Source organism: Hyalella azteca, unplaced genomic scaffold (assembly GCF_000764305.2).
Source record: "Hyalella azteca isolate HAZT.00-mixed unplaced genomic scaffold, Hazt_2.0.2 contig1382, whole genome shotgun sequence".
In the NCBI taxonomy this organism is placed as follows: domain Eukaryota; kingdom Metazoa; phylum Arthropoda; class Malacostraca; order Amphipoda; family Hyalellidae; genus Hyalella; species Hyalella azteca.
The window spans coordinates 312,752-340,552 of NW_025931701.1; the positions used below are offsets into that span (position 1 = coordinate 312,752).

A 27,801-nucleotide genomic window follows, 5' to 3' on the forward strand; every position below is an offset into this window, starting at 1 on the left:
AGCCCACGGTCCAAAACCTACCCCATGAAGTTCACGATGCAACACCCACACGCACCTGCTGCATCTTCTCGAAGTCCAGCGAAGGTCTGTTGAGCTGCCGCGCCGTGTGGCGGTGGCGCTTGCGTGGCGACGCCGCGCGCCCCGCCGCCCCGCCCGCCGCGTCGCCCACCGTCAGCCCCGCGCGCAGCGTCCCGCCCACCGCCACCTCGGGGCCACCACCTGCAAGGGTCACGATATCAGTCACTGATGGTCACGGTGGTGGTGACTGATGGTCACTGACTGGTTGTGGTCCATGTTGGTCATGTGGTGCATGCTGGTCATGTGGTGCAGGCTTGTCACGTGGCCCATGCTGGCCATGTGGTGCATGTTGGTCATGTGGTGCATGATGATAATGAGGCTTGTCATGTCTCTCATGCCGATAATATTGTTCACGCCTGTTCACTCGGACAGACAACTCACCAGCGCCCCCAGCAGCGACGGCTGCAGCAGCCGCAGTTCTCGCAAGCCTGGCCTCGCCGGCGCTGATGTTACGGCAGCTGTCGCTCTGGCAGGGCGTCTTGCAGCAGTGGGCGGTGGGCGGTGAGCCCAAGCCCAGCATCTTGCTGGGGGGCGATACGGTGCGCAAGGGCTTGTGCACCTCCAGAGGGGGCGTGGACCTGAACTGTACGGGAGGACGCTCGTTGGTGGTCAACACGCACACTTCGTCGTCGCTGCTGCCTGTTGGTAGTTAGGATGGTCAGTGAGGCCTATCATAGCTGTACAATTGCGAACCTGTGGCATTTAGTATTATTTAAGGCATCAAGGGTACAACGAGTGGTTATTTCCTGTTGCTAAAGGTTCAGGGTACTGAGAAGCGCTTAGGACATAGAAAATAAATGCTTCCGGGTTTTAGAAATTGATGCCATTATAAATTTGGAACATGGATTTATTGCTAGGATTGAACATATTGGATTGAACATATTATTTATTGCTTGAAATTATATAAATGCAAACACTCGGTGGAAAACGTCATGAAAAACTAAAGCTGACAATACAGGAAAACCGCCGAATTTTGTTGTATTCCCCTGGTAAACCTCTTGGAAATCAGTTCCAAGTACAACAAGTTAAAGAAGAGCCATAATGTTGAATGAACGATAACCACGTGAGCAGCAAAATGTCGAAGCTGCGAATCATCAAATCATATCAATTAAAAAGTATAATTCAGTACTCACTGCAGTGAGTGACAGAGCGCATTTTCTCATCGACGAAAACATGAAGTCACGGACGGACAGACGGACGGACGGACATGGCGAGCACAATAGTGCATTTTTTTCATAAATGAGAAAATGCGCTAAAAATGGTACTAGAGAAATATACCTATTCAAAAGTGTCATAATAGAACAACGATTATGAGAAGCTGATGGATAATGAATAATATGAGAAGCTAATAGATGTTATGATAAATGATCATAATAGTTCAATGATCATTAGCACTCAATACTTCTGGAAAGCAATCAAAGCTGGCACGTTTGTCTATCCCCATAAGGACATCCTGTGATTCGTGACAGCTCAAATGCTTACTGAAGTTCGATGAGGCAAATGATGAAATGTGCAAGGTAAGTTCACAATAAAATGTACGTACCGGAATCTGTGAGTGAAAGACGCGCAACTTGTGACCATTTTCTCTTCTCAGGAGGGCCGTTGACGTCTCGCTGCCAGGACCCAGTGAGCGTTTCAAGTTCCTCCTCGGACGAATGATGCTCGATGAGGTCGCATTCATCGCAGCCTCCACCACAGGCGCCCAAATTATCGCAATCATCGCAGTCTTCGCAGTCACTCGGAAGATTTTCCAAATTTTCATCCGTTCCACCAGCAGCACTTGAAAGTTCAGAATTTTCTGCGGAAGTTCTAAGACTATTGTGATGATGATGTCTATGATGATGATGGTGACGAGTCATAGTTGCGCGAACAATAGGCGACTCAGATCTATCACGGTTACGTTGATCGATGTCGGCGTCACTTGGAGCGACATCATCTCCTTCAGACAACGTAGGTCTGTTGGCATGGTGGTGGCTTCTGAGAGAACGCATTCTGCGAGTGGCCAAGTGCGATGAATTCGCAGTGTTTGACATGGCCTGAGCAACGGAAATATCGCGAGTGTTCAAGCAAGGGACTGGAGACGTGTAACTTTGGCAGGGCTCGCTATTGGGAAACGAACTGCTTTCACCAAGATTTGATGTCTGAAGACTGGAAAATTTCACGTTGTTGTGGAAGCAAAGGTCAACTAAACGTTCACTTTTCGGTACAATTGTATTTGGAGATTGAAAAAATTGGCTTAGCGACCCGGAGTCACCGTTTCCGAAGCAGGGATCAGGGACACCGCAGTTGAAATTGGGGAGTTGCTGCTCAGGCGGCAGAAAAAAGTCCGCGTCAGGAGAAAATGACTCAGAAAGACCTGGTGTTTGTAAACCAGGTAGGGAATCTTCCAAATCACCAAGGTTTAGAACACGCACAGAGTTTGTTTCAACTACACCAAAAACGTTACTTGACGAAGCGGGTGTAGGAGTGAATCTATGGAATTGAATTATTGAAGAACTGTTATCCCCGCTTATAAAATCAACAGGTTTTGATTTAGCAGATTCACTTGCGGTTATAGGCGAATCCGCACACTTTTTAGATTCCAATAGATTAAAAATGTTTGGACGTTTTTGAATATTGCTTATGCAACTTATACCAGTAGAAGTAGATGTGCAGGAGTCTGGAAAGGACGTTAAATTCAAAGATGAATGCAACGCTGTAACATCTAATGTTGTAGCGCTTATCGATCTAGATTCTGAAGTCTTATTGGAAGAGTGACTTAAAGTGGAATGTGAAGAGAAAAGTGGCAGAGGGTGGTGACACTTAGCGAGTTTGTGGGCCGAGTGCAAACGGCCAGGCCGCATGTGCCGCGACGACGCTGCGGTAGACGGGAAGGGTTGCGGAAAATTCGGCAAGCTGTTCTCGTGACGCAAGCCTTTGACCGGCGACAATAAACCCGGTGTGTGGGGCACGGCTGCCAGAGGGTGTCTTATGATTTCGCTGGACGAGGGATGAGGCAAACGTGGTGGCACGGCGAAACTTCGTCTAGAAGCACATAGGCTGCTGGAAGACGAAGAGGGTTGACACCCAATCAGAAGAGGCTTAGGGCGAGTGAAGCGATGGTCGTCGTCGTAAGGAAAATGAGGACTGTAAGAGGACGGGCGCGCGGTTGCTAATACGTAGCAGGGGTCGTGTGGAGGGTAGGATCCTGAGAGTGAGGTTAGGGGGATGGGATTCTTTTGTGGGTGGAGTAGGAGGTTAGGGTAGCAGGATACGGGTTGTACGGGCTGGACAGGAAGGTCAAGACACGTTAGGGTGTCGGTGCTTGTATGGCTGCCTGGTCTGCTCCTCACGCTGCACCCGGACGAAGGCTCACTTGGTACCTCTTCACTCCACGGCTCGCTCCCTGTGTTAAAATTTTTACCTTACAAATGCAAGTTTCAGTTTATGACAACTCATTGTCATAAATCATAGTTATAGTTATAAATCAACTAATTGCCAACAAATCATAGTTATTTGAGAGCTACATAAACCTTAGTATATCCAAGAAATGGGGAATTTCGCTACGGCGGTTGTGGTGGCTAGATGTTATAGATGCTGTACCCTCTAGAATAGCTCTATAAAGGCCTACCTGAAGCTAATTGCATAAGCAAATGGTTAGGCTAGACTAATAATGTAAGAAAAAATATTTAACACTATGATAGAAGTGATAGTGAGAATTCCGCTTTAATATGTCACTTGAAATATAAATTCCCCCAGTAATTATTCAAATGAGAAAAGACGGTATAGCCTAAGTCTCTAGTTTTACGAACAAAAAAAAAATACATTTTTCTGCCATTTAATAGAACTATATGCGATTTGAAGAGCTGTAACATGGATCACTACTTAGCTTACTTATTTCTACTCGTACGCTCTGATAAACTCCATTCTTGCAGTTCAAGATTGCTTTGAATGTTCATATTCAACTCTAAAATTATATTAAAATATTGTTACTTGGCCTAATATTACAAGGTTTCTCGAATGTTGAAATTTGTTGATCAAAAGTGACACGCCCCGATAGTCTTGGTCTTGAGATATACAGAGCCGTCAGTTAGACACTCAGGACATAACACTGCCTGCAAAATTGATCGCAGGAATGATCCAAGTCGCATGTATATACGGTGGTTTGTGAATAAGTGACTGTGCTTGGTAGAGTGGATAGGGTGTCCGAGTTGCATTCAGAGCCACTATACCGTGAGTAAGGAAGTACAAGGATGCCACTGTTGATCTCAGACAAAGCGTAGAGTATTCATTAAATTATTTGTCGAGCGTATCTCCATGAACAAAAAAGTAAAAATGTAATACAACCATTTATATTCTTGATTTTTATAAACATTTACTGCGCCAGACTACCGAAAATATGTTCAATAACAATAGTTGATATGAGCTCTACGAGACGATTTCCAGGATATACATTATACAATCTCTGAGATTTGAGAAGTCTGTTAATTTTCAAACCAGAGTAACTCTATAAAAACAATAATCGTTTGAACCCACATATTCCAATGTATTCCCCCCAATCAACTCACATTTTTAATTCGAAGGAGGCTTTTGATTTTTCAATAGGTAAAATTGAAGTATATATAAACTATATTAATGAATCTGACTATAAATTGGTTTTGCTCCCAGCCCAGCCTGGAGCACGAACCCAATGAACACACTAACAAAATTCATACAATTCATAACTTGCTTTTTTTAATTTGTTCATGATTGTCGGGATAATTAGAAGCGTGGCACCAGAAAATCATTGGAGCTTATTAATTGGAGCGAAATCCTCAATATCAATCCTGTCGCAATATTACGAGGACCTCAATGTAACAATTATTACAGACTTGCAATTAAATCTACAATTTACTGTAGATCATTTTTGCATGATAAAAAATCCTTTGAATTTCTAGACTGTAGTTGAATAATTGTTTTAGAGTGTGTTAAATGGATCTTAGTGACGTTTGAGAAGAATTGTCGTTTCAAAAGTGGGAATGGGATTTTCTTGTTCGCACTTCTTTTCTTGCATTCTGCATGGAGTTCTATTATTCCAAGATTTACCAACATAATAAGCTTTACCCAATTAAAATAAAACTCGACAAATATCCGAAACAAAACAGCTCAAAGAAGACAACCTGTAAACGCATTGGTTGTCTCAACACGTTAGAAAAGTTACAAGTTAAATAACCAGGCAAAGATAGTTTACGACTCAAAAGTACTGAAAAACATTTCAGATAGCATCACAATGATATATCCATTAATATATTCATACAAACATAATACATACATATAAGCATTGTAGCAAATTAGTTTGAAAAAGTTCTAAAATTATAATAAGCAAGCAAACAGATAATTGTAAACAACAATGATATGAAAGGTAGTAGCACAAAATGAGGAGCAGCACAAGGCAGCAGAATGAAGACTGGTAACCAGGTTTAAAAAAAAGTCATATTTTTTTAAAGGAATGGTGTAAAGCTGCGTATGCGTCACAGTGGCTAACAAGATATCTCACGCTGACCTTTTTTATATCTGAGCTACTCAGAGACTCTGATAAATTTAATAACAGAAAGCAAGGTTTCCGAGCTGAGGAACCAAAGCAGTCACTTAAGTGCGAATGAGAAGGCGTAAAGAGAATGAAGCTGGAGAACGCAAGGCTCTCGTATGCCACTGTGTCGAGCGTGCAAGAGGAGCTACATATTATACTTACTGTATAATATGTATATAATATTATACTTACTGTAAGGGTAGGCGTGGAAAGCCGCGTTTCTCGCTACACACAAGCATTCATCGCTACAGCGTCATAACTGTAGAAATAATAGAGCAAACAAAAGGCATCAGTTCGTGAACAATAAAGGAATAAATCAAACTATAGAAGCGTTCATTGCGATGATGCTATGGGATCTACAGTATTTAAAACCACAGGTGAGGTCTTATAGAGATGACGATGCTAGGCACCCGATTATCTATAACCGCTAATAATAGTGCAAAGAAGCAAAGCTATAATGATGGAATGATTTCAATAAAATGGAACGATTCGGGTCTCCTACTGGCGACATGAGATCGTTCAAGGGAGCAGCAAAACGTACATCGGGAGCTTTGCAGCTGTAAGTAAAAATTGCAACAAACTAAAAACAATGTCGGATGATAAATACATTAATTATAGTAATTAAAAGTTAGCAAAGAGATGGAATAATTTCTTGTGGATGGTTGAAATGCGCATGTAGATGAGCAACGGGGAATACTTGAGATACTGAATGAATGAACGCACGAAATCAAACCTAACCATTAAAAACACGAAATGAATTTTTGTTCTCGGAGGAAAGAGAATTCTGATAATAATTGAACACTATTATGATAAAATCAAATTGCCTTTTAGTGTGATAGTTCACAATAATCTAAAAAACTAAACATTTAGTAAAAATTAAATCTTTCCTTGTGTGAAATGCAGCCCGATTTTAATTCAAGGGTAGGTATATTTAGAAGCTAAAGATTGCATTTCTAGTCGTATAACATTTACTTGTATGAATGTTGTATGACTAGGCGAAAACATTATCGCATTGAATTTTAAAACACTAATGTCGCTGGGAAAAAAAATTGACGGCAAAGTTTTAGCCATTATCCGAAAAGCTGTGCATCGAACAGAAGCAGAAGCCTCCACTCCGGTAAAAAGGCCATAGAATTTTTACACAAGGCCAATAAAGCATATGAATCTCACGGTGAACGACAAAGTAGTACCCGTTGAGTATAGGGAGTGTCCGTTCTTAGTCACATGGTGCGCAACGTAACTTCGGTAAACTAATGTCACATATACGCAAATACAAGATGGACCAACCAAAACAAAAAAAAATAATAAAAAGACGCACAAACTAAAACGCATTTAAAAAAAACACGCATAAAATTTTCACGAATGAGATTGATCGGAAATTCCCTTTAATTTAAACAAGTAGAATAGGTAAATTATAAAACCAAATGGCTTGCCATACACATAGAAAAATAATGCTATTTAGTATGTGTGAATACTTAATATTTAATTGTTCTTTTTTGTCAGAGCCGAAATGAATAAACCTGCGTTCATAATTAGTTTTGTTTTCGATTGGAGTTTCTGGTCGCAATGAGTCTAAAACAGTGCATTCAAGTCTAACGGAATCTCACGTGCACATGGTACTTCGTGACGACTCTAGGCGGGCTCTAGGCCACAAAAGCAGATGGAGGAATCAATACAGTTTGCAAGTTTTGCACAGAGACGTGTTCTCATTCCTTAGGGGTGTGAGTCAAAAGAAACTCAGAACAATGCATGAAATTTCATTGTAATTTCCCTTGAATTATAATGTTTTGAAGGAAATCTATAAAGCACTAGCAATTCGGTCAGACATTCCTTGGCGCATAACATAAACGAGTAACAGGAAAGAGTTTAACAGAATAAGCTGACTCATCAAGATAAGCATCTATCACAGACATTATAGCTTTACTCAAGGACAAATCAGGAATCCATGAATTAGCCCAGTCGCCGGCGGATAGAACTAAGAAATATCGCCACACGTAATCTCGATCGATTTTTCTCAAAATCTCCTTCGTATTGTGCCTTGAACAAATTAACTAGTCGAGAAGTAGCAACGAGAGGCACTATTATACTCGTAATAGGATGAAATGGTTTCATAGCATATTTATTCTTCCAAAATCCTTTCATTAGTAACAAGCGTTCACTCGAAACTTGATTTCTACTCTCAGAAAGACCCAAACATCGCACTACCATCTTCATATATGCTATCTGAGCATATCAAAATCTTAAAGTTCTTCCCCATGTGCTTACACGTTACATTACGGGCGAGAACTGCTCATTCTGTTACATTAAACTTGAGTACGTCGCAGAACCTTTTTATTTTATGCAAGTCCGTACCGTTTCAAATAACATGCGTCATAACCTACGTTTAATCTGTACATGATTGTTACAGCATATGTTTACTGCTTATGGTTGCCGAAGATTTAGGGAGTGCCACGTCATGCATTAGTAAGGATCAACGGAACATTTGTTTCAGGGGTTGCCTAAAGTCAAGGAAGACTACGCGCCAAGCGAATGTCTCACTTAATGAAGGAATGACACTCAACGAGCCGCCTTGAAGTGTTTGCAGACGGTGAAGTCATGCAGGGGTGTCTGCATAGGGAGCTGCCATGCACGAGTGTCATATTTTGCAGCGATGCAGGAGCGGCGGGACATGGCCTCCATCGCCCTTGAATGGCGGCTTCATCTCCAGGGAACATTTTTTTTCTATCACTACACGCATAGCTATCCATGGCCGCCACAATCTATTTATCAGTACAACTACAAGTCCATGTAACGACTCAATTAGCATCACAAATTACTTTCGCAAATGCCATAAATTAAATTGTCCCGGTTTAGAGACGGTACCATCGAGGGTTAAGAATATACATACGCAAAGATACCAAGGCTAAACGAAGGCATTGTTATGAAGATTGGTGACCGCGTGCATAGTAACGGAGTGCTTGATTGCACCCGTGGCAACCGACACAAGCAGCGTCAGCCAATCCTGAAGGTCAAGGATCTAAGTTGATCATTGGAGGCATCTTCTAGAATCTAGACGAAAGGGCTCTTCTAGCTCACCTTGGTTAGCATTAGAATATTTCTGTTTGATGTTATCAGACGCGCATAATAACATCATATGTCCGTTTCAAGAACCTCAATAATTTTTCTAAATTTCAACCCCCGTTCAAAACTCCGCGAACAAATGAGATGTGTTTTACCTTCCCCCAAAGACTCTAGTCCCAACACGGCATCAACTCCTGTGACCAAGAAGACTTAAGAAAAAATCTATGCCGTCTTCTTTAGCGCGACACGTCGAAATGTATAGAAGTCAACAGAGATGGCGTTATTATTATTATTATTATTATTATTATTATTATTCAATAAGATACCTCCAGTATAACTAATTTCCGTACCATGATACTAATTGGAATGCAAATACAATTTATTTTTTATATTAACATGTATTGTCGTCTAAATAAAATTATTCCTGTTCGGTTGAACAGGACAGTTCACCTCATGAAACAGAAGGCTTCATAAGCTAATTATATCTATGGTCGCAGCCAGCGCAGCTGTAGATCGATCATGTATCCAGTGTAAAGCAGTTCAGTGACACGTGCCCGCATGTGCAGCGTTCCAATGATGTTGAGCAGTGATAGAAATGTTCGAGTTGAACCTGATATTACTAAGCCGTTATTGTTCAAAAAGAGAAATGCACGATTGATGATCGATCAAAAGCTCGGTAGTAACGAAGGCGGATGTGAAGCGTGTGGCCAGATTATCATGCCAGATTTGCAGTTGCACTCACCGCAGCGAAGCCTAAATCATGAAGAGGTTTAAAAATTTATGATGAGAAGCAGAAGATGAAACAGTTACGCTGCAATAAGAAGTAGATGTATGAAATAAATAGCTTATTTGTACCGTCGTTTCAGCTTAAGGAGCGAAAAAGTCACTGATCTTGGAGAATTAGTGTATCTATTAGGAAAAGTTTTCATACGCAGAGCTCAATATTTCCTACTAGGGCCGACCAAAAAGCGGCTGATACAGCCTGACATCTAAATGCACAAAGGCAATGCTTGCTAAAAGCTCATTCAAATTCGTATTGTGTTCTCGATCAGGAATAATTTCATTCAGAGCCCCCGAGAAAATACTCAATTAAACTTTCATACCAGATTCGTAAAAGTATGAAGTGGATGATCGAAGCCAACTATAGGCTATTTCTGGTATAGAAGACATTCGCATATAGAAGACATTCGCAAAATATAGATCTTTCGTATCGGACTGATGGGCTTTAATAACTTTATTTCAAAACATTTGGATGAATACCCACCTTCCTATAACGAGAGTATAGAAGCAATGGATCGAAGTCGCATGTAATGCAACGAACAAATATCAATGCTGCCTGTTATCTCATTAAAGAAACACTGTTATTTACCCATTAAAGTTTCGATAGAAAATTCGTTCGTTCATTCGAGATATTCATTGTTTGTTCATTTGATATATATTTATGAACCCATTAGGTGAATTACACCACGTATTCTTGGTCATTACGAGATACTTTTGGATTTTTCTCGCAAAATATCATTTCGCTACACAAACTTCTGTACATTAAAATAAAAACAATATCCCTTAATTATAATAAGAAAAGGGTAACATCGAAAAATGCATAAAAAATCGTTAAAAACTGTTAAAAATCGAGTTGTTATGTTAATGCAATTAAAAAAAATTAAAGATAGCACATTTTAATCTTCATATCGTGTTCTCATTTCAAAACGATGAATTTAAAATACGTAGATTGAAACCGCACAACGTAGACTGGCCAGCGTATAACATTTCTCGAGCAAAAACAGATGGCCACAGGGAATTCATTGTAATCTTTCAATGAACGTTTGATTGGACACCTGCGACCGTGTCAACTCAGGTGAGGTGATATCGACTTCATTGTTTTCAGAAAATTTTGGGATTTCAATAAACAAAACTGGCTCGACAACTTGGACCAAGATATCTGTTGCAGATAGATATCAGAGCAAAACGTCTGATCTAAGTAAACTAAAAATATATCGTGACAGTTTTCCTATGGTTTGAAATTTAGTATCATTATGCGTCAGACTAGTCGGAAGGGTTCAACAAGCCGAACGTAGTTGCTAACAAGAATGTTACTTGATCAAGAATGGAAAAATTCGATACACAACGTCGGTTTCATGAACTAAATAAAATTTAAGAAATTAAAAAATTTTTTATCAAATTAAAGAACACTTTAATTAATAGTCCAAACTAAACAATAGAAAACCGCGTATAGGGAAACCTTCCAATGAATTACTGGAATGGAAATGATCGAGAGGATGAGATGGTCTAACTAATGATCAAATCTGACAGAGGCATATAATCATTGCAGACACAGCTACTAAAACATCGAGATTATTTCAACAGTTCATGCAGCATATCACTGAAGGACTGAATACCGAGGGCGTACGCGGGGAGCTCTGACCGAGTAGGATAAATTCATACTTGATAGGAGCGAAGCAGACACAAAATTAAACAAGAAGTACGGGACATGGAGCGTGCGTACTTGCATACACCAGGATTCCTACGAGTGTACGCAATCTATCAGAATAACAGGGTTGTTTCTCAACGCGCATGGAGAGAAGACTGGTATCAATCCTATACAATGCTGGTGACATCGATCGTGCGTTCATTCCAGCCAAGACGAATAAAAAATTAACAAGAGCGCGTTGTGAAGATAAGGATGGGAGTAATTTGCCAAAATGTGCATTGCAGTAGAAATATCAACAACAAAAAAAGCTATGGGACTCACCCTGTTCCGCCTCCTCCTGGCTGTTATCATTGTCAGACTCCGTTCCTGAATCGCAGTCGTCGTTTGCATCCCACGCTGACACCTGGAAGCCATCATACCCATCAACTAATGCACTACAGTTACAAGCATTTCATCACATACTCGCACAACATCAGGTAGGAGCATTTTAATTCACATGTTATTAATCACCATAATAGGGCCTCATATAAATCCTATGTCCTACCATGCATAGGTCTTTATTAAATATCAATTTTACATTAATAGTAATGATTTTATTGGTGATGGAACGAAGGAGAAGACAATCATACGAAAAAGAGAAAAAGCACTGAACAAACATTGCGTTAGCAGCTACAATACAGCATCGCCAACACCACAGCAGCGCCAACACCACAACAGCGCCAACACCACAGCAGCGCCAACACCACAGCAGCGCCAACACCACAGCAGCGCCAACACCATAGCGGCGTCAACACCACATCAACACAAACGCCATGGTTGCGCCAACACCACAGCCACATTATCAACTGAGGGCAGCAGTACCACATTCTAGTGGCACCATCACCACCAGCAACACCACCATCACCATCACCACCAGGCACCAGCATCACCACCCAAACAAGCAGCGGTTGCCAACAAGCAACGTCTCGCTCTTCGCCCGCGGCTCAGTTGGTCATCAGAGCGAAAATCCACGGCATCGATTCCTGCAGTGGCGGAATACGGCGCTAAGGGACGTGGAGTGTGGAACGTCGGGGCGTGTAGCGGAAAATGCTGCGTGAAATGGTTACGTGCTGGTTGTAACGTGCTGGCTGTAACGCTCTATCTGTAACGTGCCAACTGTAACAAGCTAAATGTAGCGTGCAAAATGTAACTGTACGGAACATTTGCCAAGCCCAGCGATGGCAGTGAAGAGACAGCTGGGCATGCATTTCTTGGCCAGGATCTGAAGCGTCGCTTTATTCATTCACTGGAACAGCAATTGGACATACCGTACATTGCTGTACATGTTTTTACAGCACAAGCATACATTGCTCGTGAGCAGCACCGGCATGCATTGCTGTAAAATTTAGAGCAATACTGAAATATACATTACTGTACAATTTTGTGTGATACATGGCAGCACACTTTTGTGCAATACTAGGGCTATTTATGCAGGTTTATCAAAGACCAGATCATGCTTTTTAATGAAAATGTTGATACAAAAAAAAAACAACAAGAAAATGTTAACTATAAGCGTGATCTGGTCTTTAATTAAATCTGTATAAATGAAAAACCTCTACCTAACTACACTGATACTTGGGCTATTGTAAACTTTGATTCAATACTGGGGCACACATTGCTGTACAATTTTGAGTAAAACTTTTGTCCCAGACTCAGCGTGATCTGAATGCACAATTCGTTCCATCGTGAGATCGATAAGTTAGTCGCGGCGCCAAAGCAGAGTTTAGGGAAAGAGCGCAAACGCACTAGTTTCTTTTACTACCCACACAAGGTGCTAGGGTTAATCCAACAAAATTATGAATTGCATGCAATTAATCTTAAATCTTGATTCGACACATAAAAAAGCATCGCAATTACTCTTTAGAAGTATTCGCGAATAAAAATTCTAATAAAAATTCAGATGATCACAACGCCATACGACACAGACTACCTACTACGAGTCTCACCGATGTTAACTTACAACACGGCTAAAAGTTACAATAATAAGGAGTTCTCATTTGTCCGAGAACGTCAGAGAGATCGAAATAATGAAGGATATTCAACTTATGAAAAACTATGGTTATTACGAATGACTGATCGATCACAGGAGATGGAATAAGTCGATTCATTTCCACAACCTTCTGCATGCAGGATTTTTGTACGAACATCAGAACATTGATGTATTTGGGCTGGCGTGGTGAAGGCGCCAGATTTCTGACGACAAAAAAAAAATCCAAATGCTGGACAAATCATGGAGTCCGCAAAGATCATCACACCACCAATACATTAGAGCACAATCTACGGATGCACAGAGATATATTATTCAAAAGCCCTGCACACGCTTCACAAATAATCTACAACACGAACACGAGAAATTTTGGACGTAAAGATTCAACGTGTACTTCAGCATCTTTATAAACTTGTTATTGAAATTTTTCGAAGTACATGAGTTCGGAGAGTCTTGCAAACATTTCACGATCGAATGAGAAGGTAAGCTTTTTGTCGGTGATGGTTTCAATTTGTTGAGATAATGGATGGCGATTCTTCTCTTACGCCATGGAGTAAAGGCATAACTATAACCAAACGTTCAGCGCTACACGGAGGATTCTCTGTTCGACATAACTAAGTCTTCAGCAGTCATCACACCATTGCGCAAACGTAGTAAAGTTGAATTAATTATTCAGACACTCAGGTGAAATCATATTCAGTTGCCAGTGAACACAGCTAGGAAACGACTTCTTTGCGTGAAATGAATCGTATTCAGTTGCCAGCGCTACGTTCATGGCTGGATAAATGACTTCCTCAAATCAAGAGAACTAAAATTACAGGAAACTCTCAGGCCCACCAGGAGGCACCTCGCGTCTTAGGTAGTTGAAGCACCATCCCCGCTGTGTTCACCCATCACCTCCTCTATACGAGTGTTGTGCGCGCAGTCAAGTTCCCCCCAAGCCACACCCCCACAACACACACACACTCCACCTACATACGCGCGGTAGTACCTCCACCATCACCACCATTTCCTGCGCTTCTCCGTCATAGTATTCTTTTTATGGCCCGGCGTTGGCCTGAGTGCTATCGGTCGACACGACGGGATGGGGTGGGGAGGCAACGGGGGAGCAGCAGGGGGTGATCCCTCGTCCGCCTCTCGCTGCTGCACGGCTCACTAACCACCACGCGTTCACAACGCAGCACTACGCTGCCTCCTTCAGAAATGAACTCAGACTGAAGGCATAAGCGTAAGAAACGTATGGACACAACTCCAGCAGAAACGTCATGCGCTCCTAGCTGTCCTGGTAATCGCACTTGCAGCGCCTTCGTAACCGCGCACCCGACGAACATTGGGGGTCGCGTGAACGTGGCAACAACCAAAGCGCGGGAATTTTGCCAGCACCGAGGAGCCGGTTCGCCTTCCCGCTGCTTCTTTCCTGAGCAGCGGCTTCACGCCACAACGCCTATTTACTACGTCGCTCATTCTGCTCTTCGCGGCCACTCTGTATCGGATAAATGCGTACAGTGAGGCAGCTGTAGATAGGAGCGTTTCAGCCGATGTGGTCTTTGATCTAATGGCAACCTTTAGAGATATTATTCATGACGAATCGTAGCCACAAGACAATAATCTATTCTTCAAGAGAAGAGAAAATGACATCAACGCACGAATGAATTAAAATTACTGCTCATAAATGTTATTTAATGACTGCAATTACTGTTTTGCATAACTAAATAAAAACGAATCCAGCAGCGAATGTAAAAATATACCCTTGGCACCACGCCGACGATGACTTGTTTGAAACAAGAAGTTCAGTACATGCAGCGGTTGCTAGTCTGCGCGCCGTCTTACACACAAAGCTCCTCCATTCTCTCCTTCTTCGGTTCACTCATGAACAACACGCCCAGTGAATGGCATGAGAGCGACCTTAGAAGCCACCACCTCTGCGCTGACGCAGAGATTGTGCCGGACTACGAGTAGTCGAGTACCATGGAGCATCGAGCGACAAATACTTTGACTAACAAGTGCCAGGCGGCGGCTCGGCGTCCCGCGTCGCAGCCTTGCGAGTTCCATTTACGCGCGCCAGTGGAATCTGTGCGACCAGCGCCGTGATGTGCACGGAACAGGCACGTCACGCATGTGCTGTGCGTATATCACGGCGGTGGCGTCTACGGTCACGCACTGCATGACTTAACGACTGCCAGGGGACAGCAGCACAGCACCAGCTTCGCATGACAGGATTCCCTGACATTTCATCTCAAGAGCCAGTTCATCATTGACGTATTTCATGATAGACGCACTTCATCAGTCACACATCTCATCACAATAACACTTCATCATTCACACATCTCATCACAATAACACTTCATCATTCACACATCTCTTCACAATAACATTTCATCATTGCGTAAAGTGCATTTTGTAAGTACATAAGTACAAAAAGGTGTAACCTAACCTAACTTAAACAAAACCTACCTAACCTAAACTTTTTTTGGTCACCAGCTAAACTTGTTCCTGCCTTGAACCAAACTTAAGGATGAAATGTTAAAGCGATGAAATAAGTCAACGATGAATTGTAATAATGATGAAATATGTCAATGATGAAATACGTCAATGAAATGTCTCCGGTGATGACATGTCTGGTCACCACACAACAATCAACGATCATCAGCACATCTCTGGCAGGCACTACACGACAGTCGACTGACTGAAGTCATCAGCACAGCTCTGACAGGCACTACACGACAGTCAACGACTGACTGAAGTCATCAGCACATCTCTGGCAGGCACTGCACGACAGTCAACGACTGACTGAAGTCATCACTCATCAGCACAGCTCTGGCAGGCACTGCACGACAGTCAACGACTGACTGAAGTCATCAGCACTGCTCTGGCAGGCACTGCACGACAGTCAACGACTGACTGAAGTCATCAGCACAGCTCTGGCAGGCACTACACGACAGTCAACGACTGACTGAAGTCATCAGCACTGCTCTGGCACGCACAGCCACGAGCTTCGGTGGCAAATGAACCTCGCCACGAACGGTTGCACTAATAATGCGTCAAGTTTTTGTCGATGTAATTCATTATTGGCCATGCGAACTGAAGAGCGTTCAAGGCTAAATATTGTAACTTTATAAAAAAGGACAGTAAGAATGCACCCGAAATAAATTAATGAAAAACACCCATCAGAAAAAAAGTCTTCAATGAGTCGATATAAAGAAAATTGATTCATCACTGAACAATATATCATTGTACTATCAAATGAAAATAATCAAACTCTTAAGACAATTATGCTAACTTTGTTATGCATGCCGAGCCGGTGTTACAGAGCTCATTGATACTATGGTGCAGAGCTCAATGAGGCGATGGTGCAGAGCTCAATGAGGCGATGGTGCAGAGCTCAATGATGCGATGGTGCAGAGCTCAATGATGCGATGGTGCAGAGCTCATTGATACTATGGTGCAGAGCACATTGATACTATGTTGCAGAGCTCAATGATGCGATGGTGCAGCGCTCATTGATACTATGGTGCAGAGCTCAATGATACTATGTTGCAGAGCTTAATTAAGCTATGGTGCAGGGGTGGGCATCAGCTTTAACAGCTGGGCAGCGTGAGGGTTTACGTGCCGACTAAAATAGCGGTGCCAGAAGCTGCTCAGAGTGGCAGCAATGGTGCCAGTGTAAGCACTGGAATATAATTAAACTATGAAAATTTGATAATAGCCACCAGTCCTTGTCCAAGATGGCTATCATGAAGACTGCATTGGTCATTAGAACTCAAGACAAAAATAGGAAAGGGATGAATTAGTAAGCTGTGCTTCAGCAACGTTACTCGTGCCGTATGTTGGCAGTCATGAATGCAGAGCCAATCAGGCAGTAGCAGCCAAGTATGGATGCATGCACAGCACGGACGGAGGTATGGCTGCATGCACAGCACGGACGGAGGTATGGAGACTGCATGCACAGCACGGACGGAGGTAGGACTGCATGCACAGCACGGACGGAGGTATGGATGCTTGCACAGCACGGACATGCATGAATTCTATGGCTGTCACAGTTAAGTGACAGTGCTATCAAGTGGCAAAGATACTGCAATGAATACTTGTACCATTGTGCATTGCTAGTCGTGTAGATTTATGCACTGAATAATGATTATTGTCGTCTTGTCTTAAACGCAGACTCGAAAAAAAGTGAAATGACGGCTTGTCACTGACACGGCCCACCAAAGACCATTTCCACACGGACCATCAAAGTCGTTTATGTCAGTGTAGCACACGCGAAGACATAGTAGCACTTCATTATAAAAAGTTCTAAGGACTAGAGGTACTTGCACGGGCTCTTCATATAACAAAAGAAGAGAATATCTTGATGGGCCAAGCGATGATAAGCATCAGATTAGAAGAAGCACAGAGGGTCCGAGGAGAGCACTATAAAAACAAGTCAAGAGCGTCGAGAGCGGAGGACATCTTTTGGTTGTGTCTACGGCGAGTTTACCGAGGAAACGAAGACAAGAAAACAAAGGGAAAAGCGAGTGTTATTCCAAGTCTAGGTACGTCGTTCGTTTTGAAAGCCCTGCAAAAACGAGTAAAGAGATCTTGTGGCTGTATAGATTTCCAGTAGCGACGAAGACGAACTCATGCAACGAGTGGCTCTGTAAGTGCAAACCACGTTCACACTGAGTGCACAGTGTGAACGTGCGCCTCACACAACTTCTCGACATCCATCATCCATGTGAAGAAATATTCACACGCGCTTGCATTGTACAGACATAGCCGTTTGTCTAGGCTTGCTTTTCACACCGATTCCGATAAGGCTATGCAAACAGTTCAAGAGATTTGCGATGTTTTTAATAACATGAAACGCGCAATGCGAACTGATGAGGAGCGACAGAGCAGAACGCTGGAACTGCTCAACAGAGAACCTGGCCGCACAGGGCAACATAACGAGCGACTTTAATGGCACTTGCACTAATGCGCCAGAGCAATACTTGTGCACGCACACAAGTCAGCGCCGTCGCTACCACTCACAAGCCTCACCGCAAAATACTAAGCAAAATACGAACATTGTAAGAGGCACGGTTGGAGTTTATCATCGACTGAGGAAGTTGGTTAGCCGCGAGAAGCTCACAATATGACGGAGACAAACTACATGAGAAACTTCTTCCTGTGAGTTCATACACGAACAAGAAAGCGCATAGAGCAACGAAGAGCAGCTTGCAAGGTCACAGAGAAAGAAGGAAAATCAAGCTCGACGCTTGGCAAACAACTCGTGCCCGAATACCATAGCTTAGCAAGCCTTCTGGTCGTGACGCATGCATGGCAATCAAGTCAAAACATTACAAGCAATTCTGACTAAGTGTCGAAAGTTTTTTTTACTCAAAATAATGTACTTGATACGTTCTCTGGGTGAGAAATTAGCTGACGACATGTGAAGGATTCACTATATAAATTATTTCATGCTTGGCAGTATATGCTGGTCGACCATATAAAAACGAACCATCAGCTTCAAGCAATACGAGTTAAAATTTTCAAGGCGTTGGGATCCAATTGTCCCAAAATAGACAGTCTACTCACAAAAAAATCACATCTCTAGTCTCCTAAGGGTAAAATGTTTAGTTTAAAACCCAACAAATCGGACACGACAAAAACACACGAATGCACCAAGCAGCGCACGAGCGTCGGTCAAAGATGCAAATCTGATCTTTGTTTCCACTGTCGGCGGGACGTGGAGAAGAACAGAGAGGTGGACTGAAACTCTAGTTGAGCCGTTGAGCGAGCGACTTTAACTCGGTCGGTATCAGTATGCATAATATCTGAGTTCTCGTCCTGCTAGCTCGCCCATTATAGCTTCCACCTCAACATCACAACTAGTGCAGCTTTGAAGTCTGCCCATGCACGAAACTTGTATTGAGAGAGTATAATAAGTTGCCAAAATTGCGAGGGGAAATTTGCTGCAATACAATGACAAAATAGAAAACAATCAAAATATTGAATGATTGTACATTTGCTGCAACGAGACAACAAAAATCAATGAGCAGGGAAACGCGTGCTATATACCTGCTGATGTGCTAAGTATAGAAACTCAGTAATTGTCTAACGAGGTGGAAAGATGTGGAGGCGAATACATTTTTCCTCGTATGCTACATACATGAATAGTAAGTTCAGAATAAGATGGAAGCAAACTGCAGACTATTGTTACTAATATTTAATTAATTATTTGTTGCAATTCCGCTAAAAAAGGCGCCCGCCACCTCAAATGATTATTATGCTGGACTGCCAAGACTTGAAAAGATTGAAGATAAAATTCGAAATTCCATGATTCTATTATCAAAATAGCAAAATTCGAGATGTTATGACCGGCTTTGAGATGTTATGACAGAAGACATCAGTGTTAAAGCTCCAACTTATAATCTGGTTATCCTAAACTTTAAGCCGATATATTCTCACTAAGTAGGTATAAGTATCTAATCTGTACTTAACTCGTGCTTCGTTTATCCTCATTTAAGTCAAGGCACCAGAACCTGCCTCAGGAAATTAATAACTAATTAGATACGCCTAAAACGTGCATAGAGAAGCACGGCGTACGTACGAAACTCAACATCGTACATTTGGCGCCCGAACAGGGACGAATGGTATCAACATTGTCACCTGACACTGAGACAAACTTAACAATCAAAATAGTAGAACGTAGAGCGGGAAAATATAACGATATTTGCATCAACAGTACAATGAACGTTGAGCATGTGATCCAAAATGGCATCGGGAAAAATCACGGTGACTAGCGGTCAAATTAAATCGGTGGAGCCGTTTTTTCACGATGTGTTGTCGGAGAACGTGTGTTGGGCTAAAAGAAGCTTTGCAGCTGTGGCAGTAACGAAATGTATGCCAACTAGCAACTACCATCTTTATTTGACCAATAATTTTGTATACAAAGGCAATAATTCAAACAATATTCAAATGGAAAAAGTTTCTCGACATTAAATATACTGCTATCAGATCTTAGATTCTTTTAAAAGCAATTTTGACCTGAATTGATACCGATATAAGGAGGTTATAACAAAGCTATTCAAGCTAAAGCCAGTGCACGTGAAATGAAACTCAAGACACACTCAATAATAACGCAAAACAACCGTGAAGAAGGAAAAATTCTAGATCTCAGGGGGCGAAAAAGCGCTATATGATGCACAACACCTACAAGAATTATAGCGTTCATCGACTTGGTCAGTATATACGACTAGACTCGTATATACTTGGTATATACGACTAGACATGCTATGAGACAGATAAGTCAACTTGCAGTGGTGTACTCGTTAGGATGAAGTTGATACCAGTCAGCTCGTAACTAGATGATCTATCTGAACTGGCAAACACAACATCTTTAATAAAACCTCAAAAATAATGTAGCAGACGCAAATAATTGATGTTTTCATCAACATGCATCGTAAACCGCTGTCTGGAATGGAAAAAATTCCATCGCGTTTAATGGAAAGAGTTAAACGTGCAAAAGATTTATACACAGGTATTAGAATAAAAAGACTATACTAAATAAGGAGTATTTTTTTCCACGATATATACCCTAGCGTGTATTAAACGAAGATATGAGCTGTATAATTATGGCTCGAAGTGGTACATGTCAATATTCGATTGCATAAATGTACGTATAAAAATTAACCTGTTTAAATACTCGTCAAACCCAATGGAAAAACTTATCCTAAAATGAAGTCAATATGAATTGCTATAATGGATACGGGAAAAACTAAGCGAGTCTTTGGAGATACTTGCAAATAATTAGAACCAAGATTCCCGCTCTCACGATGTTAACAGGTCACAAGCATGCATAATAATGCAAGCATGGCCGAAGAATGTTTTAAAATTTGCACTTATTTCATGGAGCAATATATCTCAACACATCATTTCCAGCAGTAGAATAATTTGCATGAGCGATATAGGAATGCAAAACGAGGGACCAAGCACCAAACATTTACAAACACTCGGAATGCGAATACGGAATTAGTTTGCAGGGCAATTTCGTATCGCGAGTACTCATGGCTTACAAAGAACACTGCACATTAAACCCCTGATACCCGCTCGCAATGTGACGACATCGTCTCAATTTGCGGGCTATGTCGTGCAAGTTTGGTGGCTTAGGTTCAGCTAGCCTCTAATTAAGACAAAATTATCCATTAACAGTTGATAGCGTCTACCTTATTTTACTCTTGGAAATGTTTAATGATTTCTTAAGGTAAAATAAGTACTCGGCTTGAAATAGACGTACGTCAGTTATTGACTGGATGGTTGCCAGTATTGACTGTATGGTTGTCAGTATTGACTGTATGGTTGTCAGTATTGACTGGATAGTCAAATCTGAGTTTTTCTGTGCCTTTCACGGTGAAAATTCGAGCAACTGCTGTGCGAAGCCAACTGCTTAGAGTGCTTATGTTTATGAAATTAACCTCAATTGACATCATTTTTTCAGAAGTTATTCCTTGATTCATGCACAAACAAGTATTGGACGCTATAAAAGGCAGGATAGTTGCAGGACAATAACAAGAGAGCAGGAAAACAAAATGACACAAGACAGGAAGACAAAACAGGAAAAATGAATTGATGGCAACTGTCACTTTTCATGCTTCAAGTTCATTATCGTCCGCCTCGGTTAATTCAAGCCTAATGCATGCTACACGATCGATCCTGGCAAGCTATACCTTGCATTAATTAGAGACTTCATCAGCAACGAGAATTGGATAGAACTGTAATGCATAGAATTGTCAATTCATCCAACCGAGAATTCCGAATATTGTAGTACTTAGTTGCATTCATTCACAAGGAGCCTTCAATAAGATATTCTTCCATCAGTCCCAGACACGAATTTTGAACAGGTTCCAGCCAACAGCCTATACCGGCACCTCTTTTACCCTGCCTAACACTCATTCATCGAAAATGGCGAAAAATTATCATCCATTGTGCTAAGAAACGTCAGTGAACTACGAAATTGGATTTGTTCCCTAGACAATCTACTAGTCAACACAATCAACAACGAAGTCTTCAAATCGATACTTGGCCTCAGGAGCGATTACACGAAAGGTGTGACAGTTGGAGGTGGGAAATTCAATACTTCATAAATCTTTGATTAACAGTTACAGTTAATCCAGTTAACTCTTTAGTGGCCCGCAAATTTTAGAAATTTGCAGATCCGTTGAAAATCAAACAACACTGACAATTCTGATGAATGAAGCAAGCCAGATCAAAAAAATACTCTGCAGCGCGCCGAGTAAGAAAGTTCATTATAGATACGGATGACCACGAAACGAACGAACCAATCACTCCACACAAGAGGACTCGATCGTAAACTAATTTCAGTCATGGAAGCGACGAGCAAAGAACGCTCTAATTATATTTGGACGCCTCGCAAAAATTTTTAATCAGAGCACTGTAAGCCGTTGCTATCCTCTAAATTGGCTCCGTTACAAGATTTCCTCGCCCCAAGTCGACTCGCTACTGGAGCTGTACGCGACGAGCGGAAGTTGCAACAAGATTATTAGCTAATGAGAAGCTTTAAACGCCGCTTTGCGGCGTTTAAAGTTTTTTAGTTCTATATTTAGTTCTAAAGTTTTTATATTTAATTTTTAGTCAATATTCAGTCTTTAGCACACGAGTTTCAATACACTAACTCAACTCCATGTACACTAAGACGCGCGCACAAGCGTGAAAGAAATTGACAAGCACAAGCTTGAAAGAACTTCAATAAGTGAAATCAAGAATTTGTAGACTAGAACAAGAATATTGATTAAACAGAGGTACAAATGATTAAACAGATGTACAAACTTAAGATGTTCGAATAATCAATTTGAAAATTCGTTTTCTCTTTAATTGCCATGAATAACGCAAGCAAGTTTTGAGAGAAGATAACACGACAGACTGCAACAGCAGATTCTCACAACAAACGCCAAGTCATAGACGACGTTATGAAAAAAGCCAGAAGTTAATAGCCACGTAGAAAAATATCCAGCGAACGAGTATAAAAACCGATCACTGGATAAAAAAATGGCACAGAGGTGATAGCAACTACAAATATTAACACCTCGCCCGCAGCACCGCACGCAGGCTTTCATGCACAATAAAGCACGGACGCACCGAACAAGAAAATAAGAATGAAGGCGACTAAGTGGATCGTCAGTGGCCGCAATGGGCGCAAGCAAGCCGAAAATGACAGGTCTTGGAGCAACTGCTGGAGCTCAGACTAAAGCTGAGCGATAGCTTCGTCTTCTGGCCAACAACCAAACGCGCTGAGTATAATAGACATGCTTGCTAGCAGCATCAGGATAAGGCAGGGTGGCAAGCAGCAGCAGGGTAAGGCAGGGTGGCAAGCAGCAGCAGGGTAAGGCAGGGTGGCAAGCAGCAGCAGGTTAAGGCAGGGTGGCAAGCAGCAGCAGCAGGGTAAGGAAGGGTGGCAAGCAGCAGCAGGGTGAGGCAGGGTGGCAAGCAGCAGCAGGATAAAACAGAGTGGCAAGCAGCAGCAGGGTAAGGCAGGGTGGCAAGCAGCAGCAGGGTAAGGCAGAGTGGCAAGCAGCAGCAGGATAAGGCAGAGTGGCAAGCAGCAGCAGCAGCAGGATAAGGCAGGGTGGCAAGCAGCAGCAGGGTAAGGCAGGGTGGCAAGCAGCAGCAGGGAGCAGCAGCAGCAGCAGGGTAAGGCAGGGTGGCAAGCAGCTGCAGGGTAAGGCAGGGTGGCAAGCAGCAGAAGGATAGGCAGAGTGGCAAGCAGCAGCAGGGTAAGGCAGGGTGGCAAGCAGCAGCAGGGTAAGGCAGGGTGGCAAGCAGCAGAAGGATAGGCAGGGTGGCAAGCAGCAGCAGATAAGGCAGAGTGGCAAGCAGCAGCAGGATAAGGCAGGGTGGCAAGCAGCAGCAGGATAGGGCAGGGTGGCAAGCAGCAGTACGAAGCATACCAGAATCAATGGGCGGAGGACGTACAATAATTTTGGACTTGAAGATCGAGAAAATAAGCCTCAACTCCAGGATACCAAGGAAACACGAGATAAATACAGTGAACCTCGCTCAAATTGGCAATCAAATAATGTTCGGATCGATAATCAAAGATTGCAACTGCAAAATACTACACACTGGCTATGCATCACGTCGAAAGGCCTACAATATGATGCTTCCGTTTCCGACACTACAGAAAATAAACTTTCCTATCGGCATCGCGCAACGCTCAAGTAACGAAGCTAGGACTGAATGGCGAAGGAAACCACACTAATATTTTTTATTCAAATGTGAAAGAAGGCCTCAAATATCGAGGCATTCTGTTTTAATCAGCCTACTATGCTATTTAAGCAGCATAATCTGAATCAATATTCGCTCTGCAGTCAGTCCCAACACTAGCATTACGAGGCACAATTCAGAAAAGTAAGCCGGGAGACAAACTCAGACGCTGGGAATGCAGCTACGATTTGCTGCAAACATGAAGAACCTCGACAACCATGACCGGCGTCACAAGCCGTAATCTTTAGCACACGAGTTTCAATAATCGAGTACGAGAAGCGTCATTTGGTCACGTCAGCTTCGTCGTTGGCATTTAGGCGGAGACTTTTCATCAATAAACACAGGAGTTTGAGTCTCGAACACATTATTGGCGGTGAGGGGTGGCTGCATGGTATGTATGGATTGTCATTCCAAACATGCAAACAAGAAATTGATCAACTCGTGATGCGCCTTCAAGCGAACTAGAGTTTTCGACAGCGATGTCTGAATAAAATCCGCTTTATACAAAACAATTTTCATGTTCTCAGGAATTGGATATCGCGTGACTAAGCACGCTTTCCATTCGCATCTTGGGATTCGAGTTTTACAGTGGGTAGTTTAGAGGCTATTTATATCGCAAATTGAGTCGCGATTTGCATTTCAATTGTCAATAATCATCTTGGACCGTTGACTTTCAAAGCCTAAACGAAAGCAAATTGAGCGGATTCTCCAATATCAAGTCATTGATAATACACTTAATTCCAAAGCATAACAATTTTTAAAACAACGAAGGTTATATCTACTAGTCAGTAAATGGTATTTATATCGCTCTGCAACACCATTATTCAACAATTTAAATAAATCAGCTTCAGATCTTTTCATCGTATAACCACGAGCTCAATCCAAATATAGTTTATCGTTCTATTCTGGACTGCATGCGTGAATTCCGTATTAAAACTTATTATTCCCATTTTGCTTTCGAATCAGAGAATTTGGAGCTCAGTCTGCCCCAAGTGTTCGATATTAGTCGTACATAATAGTCGTACGGGCGAAAAATGAGTAACTATTTCACAACGCACTAACTTGCTGTATTTGTAACGACAATTAAATAGTACTATGAAATTTCTATAACTGGTTTTACTTTATATTACTTTCTATCACTATAAAAATGGCTCGAGCTTGCGTTTGAACACTTTACTACAAATAATTCAAGACTTCTCGCGTTAATTGACGACTCTTAAAATAAAGTATATTTATTTCTATCTTAAGCCTACAATAGCCTATCCACTCTGCATCCTTCAACTAGACATTCAATATAGAAAAAACTGGCTGTTGCTTCAATGGAACGACAATCCACCAAAATATTTCTGTTTGCGTGTACATTTTTTTCGCTTTGGCGCTGCAAGAATCTGCAGCAAGACGTTTGCAAGATGGAGCTCTGACAGTTTAGAACAAGTTACAGCACTCAACCTATTATTTAGTGATAGTAGCGGGCAACAATGACATAAATTACCATACATTAAAGATGTCATAATGCAAAATTTTTACGAGTTATTCCTCTGTGCAAATTTACGAGATGACAACGGCGAAATTTGTAGATTCAACTCTCAGATATATCGACATTTCGTACCAGCCCAGTCGTTGTAGAACGTTTAATTTACCATTTTTTTCGGGGGCTATGCAAATATTTCAGAATGATCAGGTCGGTAAAATGGCATCGAGACAAATTGCATGATAATTCACTCAAATGCGATTCCCTTGGCGTATCATTCGCATTAACGTCTGTGAAACAATTGTAGGTGTGATCTATCAGCATAATAAACGGGCCTCATCGCATTATACAAACATAACGCTTGTTTTCCTTATAGAGCCTATCAACGGTGCAATCCAGCGTCTTCGACTGATGAACATCTTGTCGTCAGCGCAGCAAAAATAGAAGCGTTCGTGCAACACGTGAGCAGCTACAGCGACTACTGGCATTTGGCAGAACTGAACATGACGTCCATCGCAAGACAGAGCGAGTGGCCTCAAGTGTTAAAGTTCCAGCCGTGCGAGGCGAGCAGGCCGATGAGGAGGGAGTGTGGTTGGGGCTGGGAAGGTGCTGCAGCCAATGGGAGTCCAGAAGAAGGCACCAGTGTTAAACAACCTACAATACTATACACCGGCGATACTACACACCGGCAGTTCACGGTCACAAACACGCACAACTGTGTGCGTCGTACACACGTGGTGTAGCAGCGTCCTCTGCTCATGCCGCCAAACGCAGCCATCTAAGCTGCTTTGGTCGCGCACTTCCTAGCACCTACACGACTAGGGTGATTCCATAGTGCGTTTCCTAGCACCTAGACGACTAGGGTGATTCCATAGCGCGTTTCCTAGCACCTGCACGACTAGGGTGATTCCATGGCGCGTTTCCTAGCACCTGCACGACTAGGGTGATTCCATAGCGCGTTTCCTAGCACCTGCACGACTAGGGTGATTCCATAGCGCGTTTCCTAGCACCTACACGACTAGGGTGATTCCATTGCGCGTTCCCTAGCACCCACAAGACTAGGATGATTCAGTCGCGCGTTTCCAATCATCTACCAGACTAGGGTGATTCAGTCGCGCGTTTCCAATCATCTACCAGACTAGGGTGATTCCATCGCGCGTTTCCCACACGACTAGGGTGATTCGGTTGCGCACTTCCAAGCACCTACGAGACTAGGGTGATTCAGTCGCGCGTTTCCAAGCACCCACAAGACGAAAGTGATTCCATCGCGCGATTCCAAGCACCTACAAGACTAGGGTGATTCGGTGGTGCACTTCCAAGCACCTACAAGACTAGGGTGATTCCATCGAGCGTTTCCAAGCACCTAACAAGACGAAGGTGCTTCGGTCACGCACTTCTAAGCACCAAACAGACGAAGGTAATTCGGTCGCGCTATTACGATTGCCCATAGACAAAGGCGAGTCGTGCTCTGAGTTAACTGCGCTGAGACAACTAGAACATCTCGAAGATTCTCATGTTAAATTATGTCGTAAGCGAATAATCAAGCAATAGCACTTTGGTAATCAAGTTAAGTTTTTTTGCCATCTAGAACATTCCTAAGATGAGATCACAAGCCCATGATGACTCGTGTTCACCAAGATAGCGGCGGCAATGCACATTTAGCACAGGGACTTAGTGGCGACATTATGGGTGGGTGAACCCTGTGACTTGCCACGTGAGCGCAGACGGCACTTATACGACGAATACATCCTAGAGCTTGCAGGCAGCTTGCACCGCGACTTGCAGGTAGGTTGTGCACATGCCAACGTAGGTACACGGAAGATCTTTGCGTAATTGTACAGTCATGATATTATATCGCAATGAGCGAACTACAGTGAAGAGTAAAGACAGAGAAGCTACGTGATTAAAACGAATGAGCCCCATGTGAATGCATTTTTTCCCCTCCCACT

General features: G+C 42.4%; 1 protein-coding gene across 1 annotated transcript in view; it reads right to left on the reverse strand.

The window, feature by feature from the left end:
• Positions 1-27,801, reverse strand: part of LOC108670907 — a 40,605-nt gene that overhangs the window by 4,708 nt on the left and 8,096 nt on the right. The window contains exons 2-5 of the mRNA XM_047882510.1: positions 11,436-11,517; positions 1,622-3,463; positions 460-717; positions 56-219 (exon numbers count right to left, since the gene is read on the reverse strand). Coding sequence (XP_047738466.1) covers positions 56-219; positions 460-717; positions 1,622-3,463; positions 11,436-11,517 — 2,346 coding nt within the window. The remainder of the gene's footprint in view (positions 1-55; positions 220-459; positions 718-1,621; positions 3,464-11,435; positions 11,518-27,801) is intronic.